This window comes from Anabrus simplex, chromosome X (assembly GCF_040414725.1).
Source record: "Anabrus simplex isolate iqAnaSimp1 chromosome X, ASM4041472v1, whole genome shotgun sequence".
NCBI classification, from domain to species: Eukaryota; Metazoa; Arthropoda; class Insecta; order Orthoptera; family Tettigoniidae; genus Anabrus; species Anabrus simplex.
In genome coordinates this window covers 217,603,810-217,628,234 of record NC_090279.1, presented here as the reverse complement: position 1 = coordinate 217,628,234, position 24,425 = coordinate 217,603,810, and the positions used below count along the sequence as shown (strand labels likewise).

The 24,425-nt window shown below is 40.8% G+C and overlaps 2 protein-coding genes across 4 annotated transcripts in view; one reads left to right on the top strand and one right to left on the bottom strand.

Moving 5' to 3' along the window:
• Positions 1-16,933, bottom strand: part of slgA (proline dehydrogenase slgA) — a 241,874-nt gene extending 224,941 nt beyond the window's left edge. Inside the window, exon 1 of the mRNA XM_067159275.2 lies at positions 16,427-16,933. Coding sequence (XP_067015376.2) covers positions 16,427-16,753 — 327 coding nt within the window. The 5' untranslated portion in view covers positions 16,754-16,933. The remainder of the gene's footprint in view (positions 1-16,426) is intronic.
• LOC136886478 (uncharacterized protein F58A4.6) overlaps positions 1-24,425 on the top strand; it is a 107,806-nt gene that overhangs the window by 65,489 nt on the left and 17,892 nt on the right. Inside the window, exons 1-2 of one of the 3 annotated variants that reach the window (XM_067159279.2) lie at positions 17,189-17,283; positions 18,080-18,194. In XM_067159279.2, coding sequence (XP_067015380.1) covers positions 17,204-17,283; positions 18,080-18,194 — 195 coding nt within the window. In that variant the 5' untranslated portion in view covers positions 17,189-17,203. Of the gene's footprint in view, positions 1-17,188; positions 17,996-18,079; positions 18,195-24,425 lie in introns of those variants that run through there. The other 2 variants (XM_067159277.2, XM_067159280.2) reach the window with 2 other exon arrangements.

The window sequence follows — 24,425 nt, the reverse complement described above, 5'->3', positions numbered from 1 at the left end:
GAGAGTCGGACGTATCGTGTAGCCTCGCACAATGTCACTACTAATCTGCATTCAGGGCAGTCGCCCAGGTGGCAGATTCCTATCTGTTGTTTTCCTAGCCTTTTCTTGAACGATTGCAAGGAAATTGAAAGTTTACTGAACAGCTCCCTATGAAGGCAAGTTGTTCCGACCCCTAACTCCCCTTCCTATAAATGAATATTTGTCCCAATTTGTCGTCCTGAATTCCAGCTTTATCTTCATATTGTGATCTTTCCTACTTTTAAAGACACCACTCAAACTTATTTGTCTACTAATGTCATTCCACGCCATCTCTGCACTGACAGCTCGGAACATACCACTTAGGAGAGGAGCTGCTAGACTTTCTCCCAAGTCTTCCCAGCCCAACTTTGCAACATTTTCGTAAAATCCCCCAGAACAAATCGAGCTGATTTTCAAAGGATTTCTTCCAGTTCTTGAATTAAGTATCCTGGCGAGGGTCCCATACACTGGAACCATACTCAACTTGGTGTCTTACAGGAGACTTACATGCCCTCTCCTTTACATCCTTACTGCAACCACTAAATACCCTCACAACCTTGTGCAGAGATCTGTAACAATCCCATTTATATGATTATCCCAATGAAGATCTTTCCTTATATTATCACTTAGGTACTTGCAAGGAAACATCACAAAGTATACGCGACAGGAGGTTGACAAACCCACGGACGTCAGGCACACACTGGTGGGCTATTTCACTTAAAACGATATCGTCACTTGCAATTATAACTACCTGCACACGTGGAGATCAGTCTTATTACAAACCCCTACTGTTTCGCTGCATATAAAACCTATAACCGTTGTACACTAAATTTAGTTTACCCTTTTGCGAAGTACTGAATTCCATGTTGTGCACAGCTCGATGACACCAAGCAGAATAACCGAGTAATGATCGGTGTTATACTATCTTGGAGGATTTGGCCTGTGATAGGGTAATAGTTCCTGTAAAGAATACATGGGAAGTACATGGATAGACAACGAGAGATTGAAGGACAGCGTGAGTCACAGTGCACCCTCCTGCGGTCATCGCAGGCACCTGCTGTCGTGAATTGTAACTCATTAGAATGTTAATTTAGTAGTCGTGAGTCCTGAGAAATAACCCACTTCACTACGTTTACGCTTCCTGTGCCACATTTTACTGTATATCACAAATAGACAACGTTATAGGGCTCGAATCAGGTTAAAGATTGAACTACCTTTTCCAAATTCAAATATTATAAAATAACATACAGTGGTCAATCATCAAGTGGCTGTAGATGACATAACTTGCAGGTGGTGACAGAGCTAGAGGAGTGCCTTCATCACTTCTGAGGGCTGAGAAACAACATGCCTGCATACTTTGACAATTTTGAAATTGATAGAGAAACTTAACAAAGAATTCTGCACACGTCCTTTGTCATCCTCGTCTGCGTTCAAATGATCTCCTCAGCGTTAGATTCGAAGTTTAAAATTTAAATAAAGTTTTTTAAAGCCTAGAACCCCAAACCTACAACCTTTTGGAAAGGAGATAATGACGAAAGAAACAAAAGGGCGCGACGAGGTAAACCTGTCAAGTCGAATAGGAGGAAGTTTGCCAGCAATGCCTGTCACTCACTCTACCGACAGGGACAGAGCACTAACATCGCCAACAAACTGCCGCACATCGTTCCCGAAATACGAGCGAAGCGCGTAAACAACTACGCTACCGAATGTAAAAACATGGTAAAAGGACGTTGGGATTTTTACATGTCCAGATTTAAGAGGACTGATATCAAGTAGGAAGTACAAATATGGAGTAAGTGGGCCATTTCAAGTGTTGATGTGTTCTTCCAGGACGGAGGTGTAGTGAGTTTCAACAACGCTAATGCAGTGAGCTCTCAGTTGCCATGAACGGTAAGAAAGAAGTCTGATTCCCAATGAAACTGAATACATTGGCCGATCTTCCGGCCAACTTCGCTGTACGCGAGTGAAAGCTGCGTGAGCTCACAGTATCTTGTTCACAACTTGGAAGTAACAGGCATAAACGTAGCGAAGTGACTGAACAGGTGAGAATTATTATCATCTTTTTCTTCAGCGTGTTTCCTCCTATTGACGGGGTCCGCTACATGGACTGGTTGTCTACATTTAGTGTCGTGGGCTGACGCTCTTCAGATCTTTGGGAACGGTATCGGCTCATCGCTGTTTTGATCTCCTACCGGCGACTTAAAGCATGTAACCCCCCCCCCCCCCTCCTCTTCGTGATAGTGTCGGAGACTACTCTCGCGCATTTTATCTTTAATCGATGCAACGCCAAATCTCTCCATGATGGATTAATTGGAGATGCGGTCCAGTTTAGTGACGTCAGCGATCCACCTCAGCATCTTAGTCCCCATGACGCCCTGTCGACGTTCCGTCTCAGTCGTAGTCTCCCAACATTCGCAGCAATAATAATATAGTCTAAATGAGGATATAAAAAAAATAAGTTAAGAACGAACTCCCAGGACGAAGCAGTGTGCATAAACCAGTTCCGAAAGTGTGTAAGGGGGGGGCATGCGAGACGGATGGAGGACGGGTTACCTCTGAGAATAAATGGACTCTACTATGAAGGGTAAGAGGAGTAGAGGGAGACCAAGACGATTATGCTAGACTCTGTAATTATAGGAGGTGCGGAATTCAACGTGGTCACACACCTAGTTGTAAAAAGAGAATTGTGAAGGCGTGTAGTTAATTCACATGCAGACTGAACGCTGGAAAGGCGTAACAGTCTATAATGAACATGTAATGCGATCACAAACAGCGTCTTTAATCTTTACGTCGAGTTTTAGCCACAAGGACATCAAATGTGCTATGTAACCAGTATAGTAGGCGAATTTTTACATAAAGTTTGAGACACCTAGTGCAGTAACAAATGCGGAGGAATGTGCTAGCAGCTTGAATAACTCGCTCCCGAGATCAATACCGCGGGATCAACGACCGCCCTCACACTCCAGGGGCCACCCTACAGGTAGTTTAGTTAGTTTTTCCTCGCTGCCTAAAACGAGACCAAGGATTTCAGGCATGCCAGCCAAATTCTCATGACCATGGTGAGAAAAACTGTCAAGATTCATACGTGTAATATTCCTAACAAGATCCTTTTCGGTCCTGATACTACTGGGCGGAGGGGGGGGGGGGGAGGGTCCAAGTGCAAAAAAAAATATTTTGTTCCTTGTTTGCAAAAGGCTTGTCCTGTAAAGAATAGCAACAATTCTAAAGACGATAGAGAACATAACGAAAAAATAATCGAACCAGACAATGGGTCTTCCTTCTTTAAAATGTAGGTCATCTTCAGAGCGAGGGAAGCCATTGAACGTTCGGCTTTACAATATAGAATCGTCGTACCCAAACCAATAAAATATGACACAAAATTATTTTTTAGGTCCCTTCGCGTGTTTTATAGTTATAGATTAATAAAACGAGTTCTAATAATTTCGGCGCACCCGTCAATAGCACTGCGCATCCCAACTCCCTAAGTCAATATTTAAAGAGAGCATATCCATTACACAGTAAATGCCAAGCTTGGCTTACACAGTTTTATGAGAAAATGGATTGTAGGCAGGACTGCGCAATGGGATTAATGTGCTGAAGGATGGAATTGGAATTGATCATTTAAAGGATATTTCATTTTCTGCAGCTCAAAGTTTTGAATCTGAAAGAAGAAAGGCAATATTTAAAAAATGATGTATCTGTCCCTGAAGTACGAAGTGGTATCACGTGAAGAAAGTAGATATCCAACAACCGCTTCCCTCTCATCCAACAGTTGGAAAAAAATACCACCGCACTAGCCATCGAAAACGTGGGCTAGCATGAGATCTCATCAATGTATTTCGTCTCGTCAACTTCTGTTACATGAAACAGGAGGGAAGTACACAAGTGTACGTAACGCAACACCAGAGAAGCGTTGCTAGTGGCCTGAGAAATCCGCCAAGGCCAGTGGCAATCTGTATCCGTCATGATGTTCATTAGCGCTTGTCAGGTCGTGGGTTCAAACGCAGCAGATGTAGTCTTGATTTCTAAAGGACGGAAACAAGTCCATTCTGCACACCCATGTTATACGATGTCGGCATGTAAAAGTGTTTCTGCAAACACATTCCGCGTTTAGCGGTAGACCACCCAACAAAGTTCTCTTCGAAAACATTTAAGAAAAGGCTCCACATGGGTGACACCCTTAAATGCAGATCACTGATGACCGATTGCTCTAAATAGCGGAGAATAGAAACTGACACGCAGACAGTCTACATACTGGAAAATAAAAACGGAAGCTTAGGTCATACGATTGCGCCGGAACGAAAACTATCTAGATACAAGAAAGTCGTCGATAGCGACTGAATTACAAAGGCCAGTGATGTTCCCATTGATGATTTCACAGCCCGTGACACAGGCTTTTGGGCTCATGCCGTGTCAAGAAAACGCTTTGCAGAGAACCTTGCCGAGTCTTCTCCAATATTAGAGAAGTCTTCTTTGTGAACAGTCGAGATTTTCTTTTGAAGACGCGGGGCAAAGTTCTCTGAGAAGCGTTTTCTTGACACGGCATACGCCCTAAGCCTGTATCATGTCTACTAGGCCAGGGATATTAAATTAATAATCTCTCTCTCTCATTCTCCTCAACCTGATGGTTGGTGAGTAGCATGAGTGTTCTCGTCCAACGACCTTCTATCCTGAGCTAGCTCCTTGATTACTTGATATGGACGTCGCCCTTTAATGCCATCGAGGAACCCTGCTCTTGGTCATCCTCTTCTAGTCTTTCCTTCCAGTTTCCCTTGAAGCAGTGTGGTGCACCATGATGAATGCCGGAGTAAATGTCCTAGCCAACTACATCTTTTCGCGATCATTTTCTTCAGCTCTCTTGAGAACTTCATTTGTTAGCCTGTAAGTCCAGGGAATTCGTAACATTCGACGCCAGCACCACATTTCAAATGCATCTATTCTTTTCTTATCAGCCAGGTTTCAGAGCCATAGGTCGCAATGCTCCAAATGAAGCTTTTAATGAAATGCTTTCTTACAGGAAGGGATATTGCATTGGAAGTCAACAAGCTTCTTTTTGTTTATTTATTGAAAGTTCTTTAGCATGGGCTATTCGAGAACGGATGTCCTTTTCACACCTCCCATCAGATGTAATGATGCTTCCCAAATAACTGAACTGATTTACTTGAGTCAATTTTTCTCCTTCCAACCAAACATTAACATCCTGTTTCCATCCAGAGTGCATTTCATTATTTTGACTTTTGTTTTGTTAATAATATGGGCTGAAAATTCGGAGTTCAGCAAAACTGAATATATCTGATCTCTCCTGCTCTTCCGACTTGAGAATTCTTTAATCCGCGGTGGGACCAAGGCAAACCTGACCATGTCGGCTTTCCTCGGGGCTGACATCATTCCCGAGAGCGCGTGCGGGTCGCACCATCCGCAACCCTGAAGAAACCCGTTCTAGCACATTTTAAGACAGTTCTCTATACACTGCAGAGAAAATTAAGGGGGTCTGGGCTGTGGAAAGCAGACTGGGAGGCACCACTTCAACATCTGTCACTTACTATAGAGGTTGTGTCCCATTTGCAATCCGTCTCATTTGCGATCACAGCAAAATTTGTCCCATTTGCGATCACTGTAAAATTATCAGCAGCCCATCAGGGTTTTCCAGCGTCCTTGCAGGAGGGAGACTGCTAATTAGAGCGTACTCCGCACAACAGTGTGACAAGGATTCTCCCAACCCGTCCCCTCTCGAACGTTTTTGTGGAGGTAATATGAGACTGTAGTTTTTAACATACTGTAATTATACCAGCTGTAGACATCCATCGTTGATGTAGCTTTTGTTGTTATCTGAGGGCTTACTTACTACACGCAGGTCATTGAGACTAAGATGGGCAGGCCTTGTGCTTTATATTATGGAAAGGCCTACTCTTACAGAAATTTACGGAAAAGTCAGGGATGTTTGATGAAATGGGTCTTATTTTTTACCGCTGGCTTTACGTCGCACCGACACAGACAGGTTTTATGGCGACAATGGGATAGGAAAGGGCTAGGAGTTCAAAGGAAGCAGCCGTAGCCTTAATTAAGGTACAGCCCTAACACTTGCTTGTTATGAAAATAGGAAACCACGGAAAACATCTTCAGGGCTGCCGACAATGGGGTTCGAACCCACTATTTCCCAAATGCAATCTCATCTTTTAGCGCTATCATTATAGAATTATGATTTCTTCAACTTATTTTAATCTATACATTTACTTAATATTAAGTTCTGGAATCCTGTACATCTAATCCGAGCGTACAGATAAAACTTATCATTTTATTTATATATGTGAAAGTAGGTTGAGTGGCCGCGCGTTTTAACGCGATACGGCTACGGAGCCAAGATCTGCATTCGTGAAACGCGTGGGTTCGAAACCCACGTCGGCTGTTCTCAGAATGGTTTTGTGTGGTTTAATATTTTCACCTCCAGGCAAATGCTTGGACAGTTCCTATCCATAGGCCAGAGCTGAGTTCTGCCACCTCTTACCCAATTTCATTCACCATAACAGATTTCATAATCATTAGCTCCTCAACTGAGGTTAGTGTCAGAAAGGGCATCCGGCCGTAGAAACATGCAGTATAAATTAATCTCACCTCATCCCCGACCCGGTATCAAGAAACGAGACTAAGGGGTAGATATACATAGAGATAGATGAAAGTAGGCTAGTGTTATTTTGAGCAGCTGTTTACTTAACGTGGCAGTATGCATGTTTAAAAAATTTGAGCATTATTTAAACAGTAATGTAATAGTGTCACCTATTATATATGAAAAGTGTAAGTTAACTGCCAGGTCTGAAATGAGCTATAATTGCTTAGAAGTCCAGCTCCATGGCTAAGTGGTTAGCGTGCTGGCCTTTGGTCACAAGGGTCGCGGGTTCGATTCCGGCAGGGTCGGGACTTTTAATCATCATTGGTTAATTTCCCTGGCACGGGGGCTGGGTGTATGTGTTGTCTTCATCATCATTTCATCCTCATCACGACGCGCAGGTCGCCTACGGGAGTCAAATCAAAAGACCTGCACCTGGCAAGCCGAACCCCTCGTGGGATTTCCCGGCACTAAAAGCCATACGCCATTTCATTTCATTGCTTAGAAAAGGGTGGCACTGTCGAAGAAGCAAAGTATTACAGCAAACTCCTTTCTTTTGAGATTGAAAAGTGTAAAATTCAACGGTTGTAATACGCCCATCTTTTGTCCTACTTCTTAAAACTCATTTAACCGCCTTTACACCCACAACCATCTGGTAACTCTAAATAAAAGGTTCATTTGAGTCCTGTTTATTTTCTGTCAGTCCCGGTATTAATGGATCAGTCTCAAACGGTAAATATTAGTAGTAATTTAATGAGTTTCAACGTATGTACTTTCGCCAGTTACCTGATGGATGTCTTCCTGTACCAGTTCTTCAGTAGTGAATTCCCTCACAGCAACCTGACTGTATGTCGCTGATAACAGTGATCACAAATTGGACGACAACCACTATAGAAAGCCGGTAATGAGTACGTAACATCATTGCGCAATCTGTGCGTTCAGAGACTTGACCTAGGAAATGCAGATAACACCCAACTCGAAAAACTTAGCGCAAGGAAGTTTAGAGAAATGGTATAGCAAATGGTGCGCATTAAGAAGTCACAGTAAGGGACCCAGCCATCCTCTATCAGGAATACACACTGGCTAACCGATGGATCGACATCGTAAATGGGCTCTCCGTATGGTTCCTGTATGGGCCCTCCCTGGGCGTAGCCGGGATGGAATCCACTGCAGACACTGCAGTTAAGCCTGAAACCCTAGCTCATGTTATTGGTTCATGTCCACGGGGGGGGTCTTGCTAAGGAATGTTAGGCACAACAGAATAACATCTAGAACTGCAGAAGTATTCTCCCAGAAAGGTTACGAGGTACGTGAAGAGGTGCTGTGGTGTTGCTGACGGTGGAAGCAACCGGAGAATAGATAATAGTAATTGACCGTGAAAGACTTTGCATATATTCTGGACCCCACCATTAGATGCGAGGTCAACTCAAGTCAGCCAGCAGAGGTAGACCGGAGAAGCGACCCTCTGTGAACCAACCATCACCAGCTACTTACTTTTTTTTTAGTAGAATCCTACATCATCTCCTGAATAAGGGTAGTAGGACTTTTCATCAGAGCAAGAAGAACCATATCAATATTCTTAGTTGAGTTCTTCAAAAGTGTGGGCATTCCCGCGAATCTGTACTGTGATATAGCCGTCTTGGACATTAAAAAATTGTTAGAAATCACCTCTATAGTCCTGCATACAAGAAGGACTAACTCCACAAAACTCTTCATGGTTAAACATACATCCAATATTCAAGTGTTATGGTATACTTTGTCAGATTTAGGCAGCCTAACATTGTAGGAAGTAGAAATAAAATTACATTCTGAACGATTCCTCCGAGCAAGCAATAGAGAAAATATAAAAGAACTAAGGACTAAAAACACAAAGAGAGCACCGTACGGAGAATTTCAGTATCGTTAAAACCAACGTGTAGAGATATCCCAAAAATACACCCTGTTTTTCTGAACACAATCAGATCAAAAAGTCATCTTAAAATAAGACCGGTGTATAATCAAATAGTTTGAGAGCCAAGTAATTTGGCGGTACAGGCTATATCGTGCTGCACGCAACTCACTCCACAACAACCGTAATACTACCCGGAGGCGATGCGTGCCACCATCTTGGCTTCACGACTAATTCATTATCGAACGAGATGGTGCATTCAACAATCTTAATGCTTCACCACGCAGGTCTGTGTAGTCTATCGACAACACGCTAACTAAACAGAATTGAAACAATACTGCATAACCCTTATAGCCGAAAGGTGTGACGAAACCTATACATGAATTTATTGTACAGGTCTTAGTTCCAGTTCCCCGCTGACTATTTCAAAAACTGGTCTTTGTGCTTCCCGTTTCGTGGATGTGGAAACACGCCCAACATAGTCTTCTCCCTTCTATGATCAGTTTTATCACACTAGGGTGGCGTGCACCAACCAAGAGTAAGTTCTACTTCCGTAGAAAAGTACTCTTGAAGTCACCATTCGGCGACTTCCATACGAGAGTAAATTACTTCCGAAGTATTTTAGTCCTTTCAGATACTCCTGGACTAAATTACTTTTTCTTTGCTAGGGGTTTTACGTCGCGCCGACACAGATAGGTCTTATGGCGACGATGGGATAGGAAAGGCCTAGGAGTTGGAAGGAAGCGGCCGTGGCCTTAAGGTACAGCCCCAGCATTTGCCTGGTGTGAAAATGGGAAACCACGGAAAACCATTTTCAGGGCTGCCGATAGTGGGATTCGAACCTACTATCTCCCGGATGCAAGCTCACAGCCGCGCGCCTCTACGCGCACGGCCAACTCGCCCGGTGACTAAATTACTACAAGAGTAAAATGTTGAAGAGCACCATCTTGTAGTATATTACTAAAGAAGTAAATAACGTACGAATATAGGTTAGAATTTACTCTCACGTCGTGCCTGGAGTAAGCTAAGTTTAGACTTGACCAATGATAATATCGTGCCGTATATGAGAGGAAAGACGTTTCAAACGTGTTTATGGATTACTTAGATTATATTGACGATCTCGGCGCAGTAAACGATGGAAAATATAATAGTGCGTAGGCCTACAGTGCGTGAAAGGCGAGAGACGTGTAATGTGAACACGGCGAGTTGCAGGAACGTTTTTGGTCTTAGGAAGGAATCCTTTACTTTCCTTCTAAATCTACTTGGAGATCACTTACAGCTGAATTCTTGTCTTAATTTTGTTGTATCTCTCAAATTACAGTTGCTGTGTGTCCTACGAGTGTTTCGTACCGGAGCATTTCAGTACAGTTGCCGGTGATCTAATTAACGTTCACCGTATCATTCGTCGCGTGGTTAAAGCACTAGTTCAGGCTAAGAGGGAGGTACGCCTGGAAATGATGATGATCGTTCGGAAAATAAAAGAATATTCTTCACGTTGGCAGGTTTCCCCACATCGTGGGTGGAATTGACTGTGGCTGCGCGCATATTCAAATTTATTGCCCTCTCGGTGACAACGGTAAACTTTTCAGAAATCGGAAAGAGTTTTTTTTTTTTCAATTTGCTTAACGTCGCACCGGCACAGATAGGTCTTATGGCAACGATAGGGCAGGAAAGGCCTAGGGACTGGGAAGCGGCCGTGGCCGTAAGGTAGGGCCTACAGACCCAGCATTTGCCTGGTGTGAAAATGGGAAAATTTCGCTGTGGATGTAAGCCATCTGTATGAAGAAACCATCAGTTTTAATTTTTCCCGTGTGTCCATGACTTTCTGCTTTGCTTCCGTCTTGGCTTTGAAGTCCTTCTACAGAATCTTAACTTGCTTTTCACTGCGTTTTCCGTCACAACTTTCCATGAATTTCTTTTCTTATCCAGCATCTTTATGTTGTGTTTCTTACACCTCATATCCTTTGCATAGATCGTCATTATCTCTATGAACAAGCATTTATCTTTTTCGCTTACGTTTTTTCCCCGTTTCCTATCGCATATAGCCTTATCTCTTTAGATTTCTTTGAAGAAGATACACAAACACAACACTACTCCGCGAGTAACGAACGCTACTTCTGTAGTAGTAATTAAAAGAGTAAATTGTACTTCAACTCTCCGACGTTACTTCCGGAGTAAATAACTCCCGTAGTAATTTACTTCTGTAGCATGGACTTCTTTAGTAAACGCTACTTCCGTAGTAATTTACTCCAAGATGGTGCACGCCACCCTATATGTGGCCGCAACTGGCTGCGAGGATTAGGACTTTACATGATTTTCCGGCACGGAGTGACGTGGTCTACCCATGCGGTACATCCACATTACAAGTCTTCACTGACGAAGTCTTTAGACAGCATAAAGCACCACACCAGTAACAACCCATTTTCAACCTCCAAGCTCGGAAATCTCGAGGAGCCAGCTACCAAACGGGTCAAAAGGCGTATCACATTCCATACTACTTCCATGATCTACAGCGAGCATTAATAATAATAATAATAATAATAATAATAATAATAATAATAATAATAATAATAATAATAATTTCGTGCGGCTATTTCTAGCAGAGAGCAGTCCTTGTAATAGACACCCCCCCCCCCTGATGAGTGTGGACGGCATCTGCCATGTGTAGGTAATTGTTATTGTGGTGGAGGATAGTGTTGTGGTGTGTGAGTTGCAGGGATGTTAGGAACAACACGCACACACTCCTCGAGCCACTGGAATTAACCTATGAAGGTTAAAATAACCGACCCGGTCGGGAATCGAACCGGGACCCTATGGACCAAAGGCCAGCACGCTAATCATTTAACCATGGAGCTGGACAACATTAATAAGTGAGTAATCTCATACGACACATCAACTAGTCTCGAATGCGAGGTCTCTATTTTTTTTTTTTGCTAGTTGTTTTACGTCGCACCGACACAGATAGGTCTTACGGCGACGATGGGACAGGAAAGGGCTAGGAATGGGAAGGAAGCGGCCGTGGCCTTAATTAAGGTACAGCCCCAGCATTTGCCTGGTATGAAAATGGGAAACCACGGAAAACCATTTTCAGGGCTGCCGACAGTGGGGTTCGAACCTACTATCTCCCGAATACTGGCCGCACTTAAGCGACTGCAGCTATCGAGCTCGGTGCGAGGTCTCTGCTGCACTTCAAATACACTTCCTGCAATGCAAAGGCTGGTTCTGAAATGCCCACGTAAAACATCACGTTCAGAAAAAAGACCGATATCGCATATCACTCAGTTATCCTAGGAATCTGTAATGGAAACCCAAGAATTATTTTAGCTGTAGTTGCTTAGTAACAAGAATCCTCCACGGCCATGAAGTCCCCACCGATCCACACTTAATCGCACGTTTTTTACAAGGCGCACGATGTTAAGATTGTCTGCGAAGGTTCACTCAACCTCCTTGTCACCAACTTCATGACCCCTACACGCCAGAGATCCATGAAAGTCAATAGCACCATCGTTTCTAGTAACAAACTGACCCACACATAGCTTTCTAACCATCATTTAAGTGAATTTGTAATTCTTGAGTTTTCTGCAGCTTCCCTACGACTTGCTAACTTCTAGTTGGACGATCAAGTTTGTACGGCGTCCCTGGTGCCAATTCCTTATGCACATGGTAATTTCTTTCAATAAAATGTAAATTATTCACTCGCTTCTGTCACATTTACAACTCGAACTGATTCCTCGAACGGCAAAAGAACAGCGTCTGGTCGTGTAAGAACACTGCACTCGAGTTTCTGTAGTTTTTAATATTTCGTTTCCTTCCGCAATGCCGCTGAGATTCAAGTAGGAAGAATAAGTTGATATATTTGATAATACACTATATTTCTGTGCTCGCAAGTTACAGTCGAATTATTTATGGAGCTCATCAATGTGGAATACACGTTCAATCAATCGATCGTTACTTTATCCTGATCTATTCCGTGCAGCAGTCCGATTGCAACCTAATGATTTATGGGTCAATTTTGAGACCATGTTAAGTCTGGATACTGAACAAGGCTCATAACATGTAATTCACTTAATTTTAAAACATTTGGCCATATTTCACCTTCATCAGCAATTATTTTAGGCAAGCGACAGTCGACAAAGAAGTTACTGAATGAAGTTTGTTTTACGTCAGTTATATAAGAAAATATATTCTACGCCAAGTAGGTCACTGGTGAAGTAGACATCATTTACAAGAGTTATCTCGGCAACTTCCTGCACCAGGCCATTGTATTAAAATAACGTGGGTTCAACGCCTATTCTGCTACACTTAGCCTGAAGCATTATTGTGTGTTATGTTCATTTTCATTGGTTGTCTGTTCCGTAATATCTCGCATATTATTTGAATATGCGTGTTACTTTTTTACGTTTATTTTGTAACTACGGATAGTTCTGTTATTTTCCTTGCTAATCATTTCTGGGATCACAGTAAGTACCTAGGTGTTAATATACGGAAATATCTTCATTGGGGTAATCACAAATATGATTGTAAATAAAAGGTATAGATCTCTGCACATGGTTACGAGGGTATTTAAGCTTTGTCGTAAGGATGTAAAGGGCATTATAAGTCTCTGGTAAGACCCCAACTAGAGTATGGTTCCAGTATATAAGACCCTCACCAGGATTACTTGATTCAAGAACTGGAGAAAAATCCAGCTCGATTTGTTCTGGGTGATTTCTGACAAAAGAGTAGCGTTACAAAAATGTTGCAAAGTTTGGAGAAAGGAGACTAACTGCTTGACTAAGCGGTATGTTCCGAGCTGTCAGTGGAGAAATGGCATGGAATGACACGAGTAGACGAGTAAATCTGAGTGGTAAAAGTGGGAAAGATCACAATATAAAGATGGAATTCAAGAGGACAAATTGAGGCAAATATTCGTTTATGGGTAGGGGGGTTAGGGATTGGAATAACTTACCAAGGGAGATTTTAATAAATTTCCAATTTCTTTGAAATCATTTAAGAAAAGGCTAAGATAATAAGATAGGGGATCTGCCACCTGGGCGACTGCCCTAAATGCTAATCTGTAGTAACTGACTGAAGCCGAACTTTTGTGGAATCTGTTTGGAAGAAAAAAAGTGACAATGAGCTGCTCGCATTTTAAATGCCACGTTCCTGGGTCAGGTTTCAACCCCACGAGTTACTACTAGGTGTTAATAACTCCTCCATATTCTAACTGTGTTTTTTTTTTTTTTTTTTTTTTTGTTTTTTTTTGTTTTTTTTTTTTTTTTTGTTATATTGTAGCACGTCGTTTATTCCTAGTTTTCTCTTAACTCGCCTGTTGCTTTCTGAAGCAAATCACTTTAGCCTTGTTACTACTCATGCATGACCTCTCGGCATCTAGGTATCTCAAGATTTGTCCAGTCTAACTCTTCTTCTGTTGTTGAAATATACAAGTGTAGATAAAATATTGTCAGATGAGAAATGAATTTATGCATCAAAGTCTTTATAAGACTATCCCGCGTAAATCTATGTTAATGCATTTAGGGACACATTCCGAATGGTTAATGAAATGCGGAAACCGACCCAAAACACTGGCAATGACCGGTATTCGAACCACAGTCGTCTTTGTGAGAAGCGAGTAACTATGAATATCTCCCTCACCCCATCCTTTAATATTTACCTTCAGTAAGGCTCACTGGAATGATAAGAGCGAATAAAGCACTGTTTACATTTTCGAAATGCGGCTATCAAATTTCATGATCCTGTTTGTTCCTTTCCATTACTCAAATTGACCTGTTGGATGACTTTTCTCCTTTCGTGTTTATCCAGTATTCCTAGTCTTATAATCTTTCTAGGAAGACGTGTGTGCATGTCGGTGCGGCGTAAAGCAAATAAATTCTAAAAATATTTTTCTTTTCACAAAACACAAACCCACAGTACCATAGCGCCATAATGCACTGTGTCAAAAAAGGGGAAATAAAAGGTATAGTCCATCCAACCTAACTTTATTCCTAATCATATGCGGTCTAATCACGAATACAACAGAGAGAATAAAACTAATAATGGTTGATTAACGAATATTGTTGCTTCTATGACATCTGACGACAACTTGTCGTTCGGGTCGTCAGAACAACAAATTAGCTCTTCACGCCGTCTCGTCTCACCCTGTGCTAACGGCCAACTACTATACCTACCACCGTGTCATTTTCTCAAAACCTATGGTAACTGAACAAGTCCTAGGTATATAAAGATGTGTAATGTCAGTAACTCTTCTCGCCAAATCATTCTTCCCTCACCAGCTTGATTTGGTAACCCTTCTCTTAATTTATTGTCCGATCTAACAACCTCACCTTCATTCAGCATTCTTCTGCAGCACCACATTTTAAAAATGTGTATTCCCTTCCTTTATACATTCAATATCTAGGGCCTATACAACAAATATCATCGGAGTAGTAAATTCCGCCCTGGAAGAAAAATGTTCTGCAATAAGGCAGTATAATACCTAACTCAATGCCTTTTTATGTCTTCAATCGACTGTAATGGGATTCGATCTAGCAACACATGCCAAGAGCTATGGACTGTGACGTACATACATACACATTAGCAGGGAGGCTGGAGGTACAAAAAATAATAAACACATTCACATTTCTGCGACCGACTACCATCTCGAGGAGGAGTTTCCAACGTCACCAATTTCTTTGTCAAAATCCCTACGTTTTATCGCCCTTCTGGAAGACTTACAGAGAAGTGGGAGGAAGTGATATCAAATGTACCCTACTGCGAATCTGTAAGCGTCTCACTCTCAATAACAAATACAACAATGTTCAGAAAAAAATCACCTAAGTACACGTCAATGGACTTCGCAATTTTGCCGAGACAAAAACTGAACCGTTAAAAAAAGAGAAGTGGATTCAATCCACGGGATTCCACAATGAGAAAATTATGCCGTAGCTAATCAACTTTTATTGTGCCGACGACCTCGATATTTGTTACCTACAAATGACTCAAATCAAAGCTACCACGATGTGGTCAACAGGCTAAATCTTTATTTCACCAAGATTCTCTCCTTCCACGTGGATGCATGCCTGTGCCTATTCCTGTCGCAAGATGTCTAGCTTCACATCCCTACGCCAGGGGTGAATCTATGCAATATTATGCAATACATCCTCGCAAGGGAGCTTTTAAAGTAGCTTGGAATTTGAAGAACCACACATATTTACACAGACTCACAACTTTCAAATTTTTCTCTACGGCAGAAGTCTAAACCGAACCCTAATCTTATCAAACAACCAATAACAAGCAGCAACAGATTTTTCTTTTGAAGCAAATATATTAGGGAGGTCTCCACAAATTCCGCGATTTTAATATGAAATTCAATACATAACCTAAAAAATGGATCTCGACATTCATACTTTTAAAAATTCTAATCCACGAACCCTATTACAGCCACAACTTTGATCACATCGACGAGTTAGTCTTGTTTTACACATATATAAAGTAAAAACAAACAATAACAAAACTAACAATGAATATAATGAACACCACCTCCCAAAATTAACGTCCAACGTTGGAAGGTAGATCAAATGAAAGATAACTCAAACACTACAATATTTCAAGGTCTATGGGTGGACTTTGTACCGCCATAACAAAATAAACATTAAAACTGACAAGCACAATAAAATTAACCCAGCGAGCCAATAAAACTTATCATGCTAATCATGGACACGCAATCATTATGCTACAAAGGAAAATGCGATACTTTTAAGTATGTTTTATCCAACAAATAAATTACATACAAGCAAATCGGCTACGTTTTGTGTGAGAAGTGGCATATAACACGCCATCATATTAATAGTACGTAGCTAGAGGCCGATTATAGGTTACCAAAACTTCAACAGGGGATATATCAATATAAAATATTTGTGAACTACCTAATCACTTACCTTTTCGTTATGTTCGACCAAATATTCGAAGGAACACATGGTATACACGATATAGGCTCGAAGCACTTCCCATGTCGTTTTACTCTTGAAAGATGCTACTGGGTCTGCAAACGAGAGATCCAAAGGGTCGCGTGGATGTCGGCTTTCCTGGACTTCAGTTTCGTATCCAATAGCACTCGCAGCATGTGTGGATTTTAATGTAAATGGGCCAATAGACTGAACAGGAATAGAAAGACGTACCTGAGCAGAATTCGCATTAATATTATAAATGCTAACACGGAACTTACGAGAAACGCTGCACCGGATTACAGCTCTCAAAAACGCCATTCCTTTAACGCAAATTTAAATGAAAAAATGCTCTCGTCAGACTTCACGCCAATTGACAAGTTCCTGTTTACTTTACAGATACACCGGCAATGAATGAATCACACTATCAAGTCTTTTAGCCCGCACTCGCCTTCTGTGCGAACCCGTAGGTGCAAAGGTTGAATCTGAGAGACTGGTTATGTTCAGGATGACTTTTCGTCACTGGGACTATGAGAACATCTAGCGTAACGCACATTATAGAATTAATTACCAAGAAGCAAATGTAACATTAATTGTGAGAAAAAACTTTTAAATATTTAATTATAGATATGAATGTAAATATATTTTTTTGTTTTATCACTTCACTTTGATAGAATTATTATCGATTTTGTCATTGAAGGCTGCGTCTGGCTTCTGAATTTCTCATATCTACGTCATTCACTCTGATTGGTTGGTTGGGGAGGTGTGTTGATGAACTTCTCTATCGATTGGCCAGGAGCAATCACATGTTGGCACTCAGCAATATGGTTCCCCTTTGGTCAACAAAGGCGGTGAGAAGTAATAAAATTTGTGTTTTATGTCACTGTGCCGAATTGAATACATAAAAGATCTATCTTATTTTATTTTACTGATGAGTTGTAATTCGTACAGTTTGCAATTCAGGAACTAACTGAACATCTGACTGTTGTACGCATACCGTGTTTATAACCTTACTTTTGTCGCAAGGAAGATTGATCGAGAAAGTTCAAACGTGTGAAGTCATTCAGTGTTCGATTATATTTCATTCAAATGGCGTCGTTATTCATTAAAATTTACGTTGGCAGAACGTTAAGTGAGCAATTAATAGTCACGTGTGATATGATTAAAGATGTTACAACTGTTGGTACTGGAGGTGGGGAAACTGTCAATGATATTATTAAACCAGGACGTGTAAATTCTGTTGTCGAAGCTTTTGGAGATTCAGAGAAGAATGACATATCTTCAAACATCAATAATTTAATGATTGATTTCCATCCTGACGGTAATCACTGTGTAAGCGTTAACAAACAGAAACAGAGAAGTAAGAAGGCTTTCCTAAGACTGTACATGGATGGATACTTACTTTCTTTGTTTATAAATGTTCTTCGTTCATCTGTGTGCTACAGAAACAAAGTTATTAACAATTTTAGGATTTTGAAAGGAACTGATAGCTTGCACAACAAATCTCTCAGATTAAAAATTAGGTTGAAGTCCCCTGCTCATCATATTATTGACTATTCATGGGAAGTGTATTATTTATTGAATATCAGTTTTGATCTTGTTTGGTTTATTATATATATATTACAATTATTTGTTCTTGAATTTCAGGAATGAGAAACTGGAGCGGATACTTATCATCCACAGGGAGTCGGATAATGCACTGTCATGGCTGTCAACTTTAGGAGGAGCTTTCTCAGCTTTAGGGGACTATATGGAGCATTGTGTAAGTGATCTGTGGGTAATTTGTGATAATAAACTTCCTCTGCCTATCAGTTAGCTGCTGTATTATTACATGACACAGAATTACATGTCAGGCTCCATGGCTAAATGGCTAGCGTGCTGGTCTTTGGTCCAGGGGTCCTGGATTCGATTCCCGGCCTGGTCGGGGATTTTAACCTTCCTTGGTTAATTCCAGTGATAGGGGACTGGACCAATGGTCTTGAATATAGGATTAGGTAGTAGTAGATGTTACATATTTAAGCTATTCATACTGACCATAACAAAGATATGTTGTAAGGCAGGGCATAAAACTTGATAGAAATTAATGTGTAGGTTCGCATATTTAGGAACCATTAAAGGTATATAAAAATGTGAAGGGATACTTCAGTCGGTCATCATAGATCTGCATTTAATGCTGTTACCCAGGTCGCAAATTCCCTATCAGTTGTCCTTTCTTTAATTTCAAAGAACTCGGAAAGTTATCAAACATCATCTTTGGTAAATTATTCCAATCCCTAATTCCCCTTCTTATAAATGAATATTTGTCATGTCTGAGATTCAAACTCAGGACAGCTCGTATCTCTGAGGATCAAACAACCTATGGCTTTGGGATCGTAGGAAAAATAGGATCCAACGAGTTTATAAGTATTTAAATATGTGGTAAATGGTATTAAATTATGGTAAGACATCATAAATGAATATGAGAAGGCTGAATTACGATAGTAGCTTAAGAGAAGCATAACAAATTTATATTTCTGTATTCTGTAGTGTATGCAGAATATGACATAGTGCAACCAGACAACGAAAGGACATGAGATTTAGAATAAGAGTTAAGCGTAAACAAGTGCAAGGTCGTTTCCGCTAACAGATAGGGATGACTCAGAGTCACCAGGATTGTAAGAGGTGGACTAGGAAAAATGGAAAGGGAGATTTTCAGGTTTTTTTCAGCCCTTATAAGCAGGTTGAAGGAGCTAATGAGGGCTCTTCTTCAGTAGTTAGTGGCGCGTAGTTGCTGTTAGATGATTGTCCGTTGGTGTTGAATCTCTGGCAAGTTAAAGGTTATATGTCCAGACTTCGTCTTAACTGGTTACACCACAACATTTATTTATTGCACACTACAGGACATAGTGTCCCAATTACAGTGGCAACTACATCAGATAAGCTACAGTTAGCATGGTGGTTCTTATATCTAAACTGTATTCTACAATTATATCTAATCTCCTATAATATTGATATAAAATATTGAAATATTTTTTAAAAAACTAAAGAACCTTATATTAATATGATGGAACAAAACTCGACAAAGTAAAATGACATAATAAACGAAGCAGTACACGCACAAGCATAATACTATAGAACCATATTATGAACCATTGTAGATACCGTACATAGTCAACATTTAAAAGCTTATTAATAGGGAACAGGATTGTTTTCTTCACATACAGTTGGCTCATCCTACCGGGCGAGTTGGCCGTGCAGTTGTGAGCTTGCATTCGGGAGATAGTGGGTTCGAATCCCACTGTCGGCAGCCCTGAAGATGGTTTTCCGTGGTTTCCCATTTTCACACCAGGCAAATGCTGAGGCTGTACCTTAATTAAGGTCACGGCCGTTTCCTAGCCCTTTCCCGTCCCATTGTCGCCATAAGACCTATCTGTGTCGGTGCGACATAAAACCACTAGCAAAAAAAAAAAAGTTAGTTCATCCAGACCTTGGCAACATTCCTAAACCACTCCGGGAACATGCAACCTGACAAGGCAACATCTAAGGGTCATGATACTTCCCTCTTGTCACAGCATATTTTCTCCAGTTTGTCCAGTTCCACCTTTCTCTCTCCTCCGTTTAAAAGCTCCATTCAAGCTTGTTTGTGTAATACTGTCATTCTGCTTGAATCTAGATCCTTCTTTTATGCTTGCCAGTAACCCACAGATCTGCTGCATTCAGTCAGAAAAAGAAAATTGTCATGTTAACTGTAGGAAGCAAGCACTTGCTCCTTGATTTATTTACAGCATCTCACCTAACCAAATTAGACCAGTGCTCTTTTCTTAGGAATACTAGATACTGCAAGGCATCCCCAAGACCTCGTTTACTCGTCGTTTAATTCTGGGACATTAACAACTAGGCCTAATGGCCTTGTCACTCTCATGTGAAGGATTTTGCCCCCAGGTCCCCTTTGCGTGAAAGTTTAATTCAACATTCATCCCCTCTCGAACGTTGGATGAATGCTCTGCTGTGCAGTGTACTGTAGGTGACTGTATTGTGACGTGCGAGCCGTGTCATGTTGGATCTCTAAGATATCCTTTGTGAATACATTGGTTGCCATTAAGTTTATTCCTCGTAAAAAGCTTCCAGAATAAATGCCTTCATACATCTTCAAGAGAATGATTACCCCAAAGTGTCTAATTCAATTCTGGATGTAATCAAAATTATAAAAGATAAGAATTGCAGCTAAGAGCTCAGTTTAAGTGGCAGTATACTCTTCAGTAAAGTGTAGCTGAGAGAATGAATCGTACAGACTCCCAACATTCAATTCTGTACGTAAGTTAGTGAAACCCGCATAAAGCAGCCAACAGTCATTCATTCTGACAAAGTGGTTGAAAGGGGGGCTACATTTCTGAAAATGGAACTTGCAGAACTAGAGTACCTAGGTGAAGCGTTACGTGATTCTATGATGATAAAAGCAGGGCATTATTATTGGACCTTTATGTTATTATGAGTTGCAGGATTGTGAATGACTGCAGGAGGATATAGACAATGGACAGCAGACAATGGGATGAAAGGACAAGTTGTTTCACCAAGAGTACTAGACCTCTGTTTTGATTGTTATCATGGAGAACAATCTAAGTACCTACGTGTTATTATAAGGATATATCATCATTGGGGTAATCATATTAATGAGGTTGTTAAGAAAGTTAACAGATCTCTTCACATGATTATGAGAGTATTTAGGGGTTCTAGTAAAGATGTAAAGGAGAGGGCATGTAAGTCTCTGGTAAGACCACATTTAAAGTATGGTTCCAGTGTATGGGACCAGTCACTAGGACTACTTGGTATGAGAACTGGAAAAGATCCAAAGGAAAGCAGCATGATTTGTTCTTGATGATTTCCGACAAAGGAGTAGTGTTGCATCTCTGGGCTGGGAAGACTGGGGGGTAAGGAGAAGAGATGCTCCACTATGCGGTAAGTAATACCAACATAGTTGGTCCATTATTGGACATTATAAATTTTCCATCTAACTCGTCCCTGGTTGCCAGCGTTTCGTCCCCTCGTGCTAAGTTGGGCTCACCAGTTGGTAAATAGCACACCTACCAAGACGCATGGCTAGTGCATACTGTGGAGGCCACTGCGTAGGCTACTTGGAGCCACCGGCAGTGCCAATGCAGTATGAGAGACTGTCTCATTACCAAAAATTGATGCCTGCCTGGCCATCAGATGACCAGGTTCCCTATGGAAATCAACATCTACATCATATGTTTCGAGCTGTCAGTGGAGAGTTGGCATGAAATGACATTGAGTGGAGCTTTTAAAAGTAGGAAAGATCACAATATGAAGATGAAGTTGGAATGCAAGAGAACAAATTGGAGCGAATATTCCTTCATAGAACAAAAAGTAAGGGATTGAATTTATCAAGGTAAATGTGTGATATTTTTCAAAGTTCTTCGAAAATTTTTAAGAAAAAGCCAGGTAAACAATTAATACGGAATCTGGCACCTCGGCGACTACAGATCATTGATGATTGAATTAATGTTGCAAAATTTTGGATTCAAGAAGTATGTTATATTAAAAATAACATATATATGCGGCGATGGTTCATGGTGTGGGTTACTGTAGTTTCGTCCTAGTTCGTGAACCACGGGCAACGTTTGAGTGGCCTGGTAAGTGGTCCTGAGTCGGGATACCAGTTGCTATGGAATGGGAGTGGGCATCTCAGACTTATTCTGAGTCGTGGCCCTCCTTGTGCTCAGGCGGCTGGGACTATACAATCCACCGGTGGTCCCTAACCCGTTAGAGGAGAGATCCTCACTTGGACTATGTGCAAGTAGGGTAGCATCCTGCTTCATGAATTTACCAAGCTCAGAATATTTTAAGCAAGCCTCAAACCTATGGGAGTAACGGCGTCCCACTCCCATTTGACAGGCAAGGGACTCTCTGCAAACAACTTGGGGAAACAAAATGGAATTCAAATCGGGAGCTACCAGTAATAATGGAGCTTATGGGAGAAAGAAAGTAGAACTGGCTGAGTCAGCAAAGAGGATGCATCTGGATGTGCTAGGAGTAAGTGATATTCACGTAAGGGGAGATAACAAGAAAGAGATAGGAGATTATAAAGGGGTAGGGCTGTTTATCAGGAATACCATTGCACGCAACATAGTTTCTGTTAGGCACGTAAATGAGCGAATGATGTGAGTAGATTTGGCAGTTGGAGGAATTAGGACGAGAATTATTTCAGTGTATTCACCATGTGAGGGTGCAGATGAGGATGAAGTTGACAAGTTTTATAAAGCATTGAGCAACATCGTAGGCAGGGTCAACAGGAAGGATAGAATAGTGCTAATGGGCGATTTCAATGCGAGAGTTGGGAATAGAACTGAAGGATACGAAAGGGTGATTGGTAAATATGGGGAAGATATGGAAGCTAATAAGAATGGGGAGCATTTGCTGGACTTCTGTGCTAGTATGGGTCTAGCAGTTACGAATACATTCTTCAAGTGTAAGGCTGTTCACCGCTACACATGGAGGCTAGGGGTACAAGATCCATAATAGACTATATTTTAACCGACTTCGAATTCAGGAAATCTATTAGGAATGTACCGATTTTTCGATGGTACAGACCACGTAGTGAACTAAGTATCTCTAGGCCTAGGGTAGAGAAAGTGAAATCTGTCTGCAAACAAATAAGATTAGAAAATCTCCAGGACGAGGAAATTAGAAGTGCATGGATATGATTAGTGAGAAGTTCCGAACAGTGGACAGTAAGCAGGTTCAGGATATAGAAAGAGAATGTGTGGCATACAGGGATGCTGTAGTAGAAACAGCAAGGGAATGCCTAGGAACAACTGTGTGTAAAGATGGGAAAATTACAAGTTATGAATCTCATTATAAAACCGTATTGGATTTCAGAATAAGAAGTTATTATATTAATAAAAAAAACACCTTTACAATACACAATAGTCCTTTAGGATAAAACCATTAATAGATATTAAAAGTAGGACATGTTTTGCTCATTCTTATTGAGCATCATCACCTAGAGATAACTTAATCCGTGGTGGGTCAGGGCCCTGATCCCAGTATAGATAACGAAAAAACGTCTAATATTACATTGATAAAATACATATGGTACTGTTTTCACGATACATGTCCATGAAAGAATAACAGCTGCAACCTTAGCCATGACTGATATAAAAAAAACTTCCAAAGATCTCGCTGGCAACCGCAATGGAAATATTCAAATTGAAAATTACCCCTGTAATAACATATGGTTATGGCATTAATTTGGGAGTATCTTACCAAAAGCAATTCAGCAGATATAGAAAAAGTGAAAGCCAAATTCTTAAAAAAAGCTTTATGTGTATCAAAGTACACCCGATCACGCCTGGTATATGTCCTGGCAAGAGAAACTTTTTTCATAGAAGATCTCCGCCTACAACTGCAACTACCCTCTACACCGGCATACGAGAATTTGCTCATAGACCTTCAGAGAAAAAGGAAAGAAATATGGCCGGAGTTCTACTCTACAGTCGCTATGTTAAACAGCGAATGGAAAAAGACCGGGTAACAGCTTAGACATGTAATGACGCGATTTGCTGTTCATGGATTTCACCACCGGATATGCAGCAGAGCCAACTACCATGAACCAAACGATTCACAGTGCTTCTGCAAATTGTGTGGCAATGGCTGTGAAAGGTGCCACGCAATGTCATGCAGGAAAAGATTGGTGTCACTGACTAAATTCTGCCTCGATGAAAATGAGAGCTAAAATTATTTTCTTTGCACATTGTGCAAATCTTTACTGTTAAATAAATAATATACAAATTTTAACAATTTAAAAATAATCAATAAGATTATATTATGTCTATTAAAACAAATATTGATAATTAAAATTGCTTAACATGTAAGTTTAACGAATGACATGAAAATGTTACTATAATATGTAGTGATTAATTGTTCGTATAAATCAATGACCATAATAATCTTTGCTCAATGGCATTAAACTGTTTGTGATTAAAAACAGTTATTC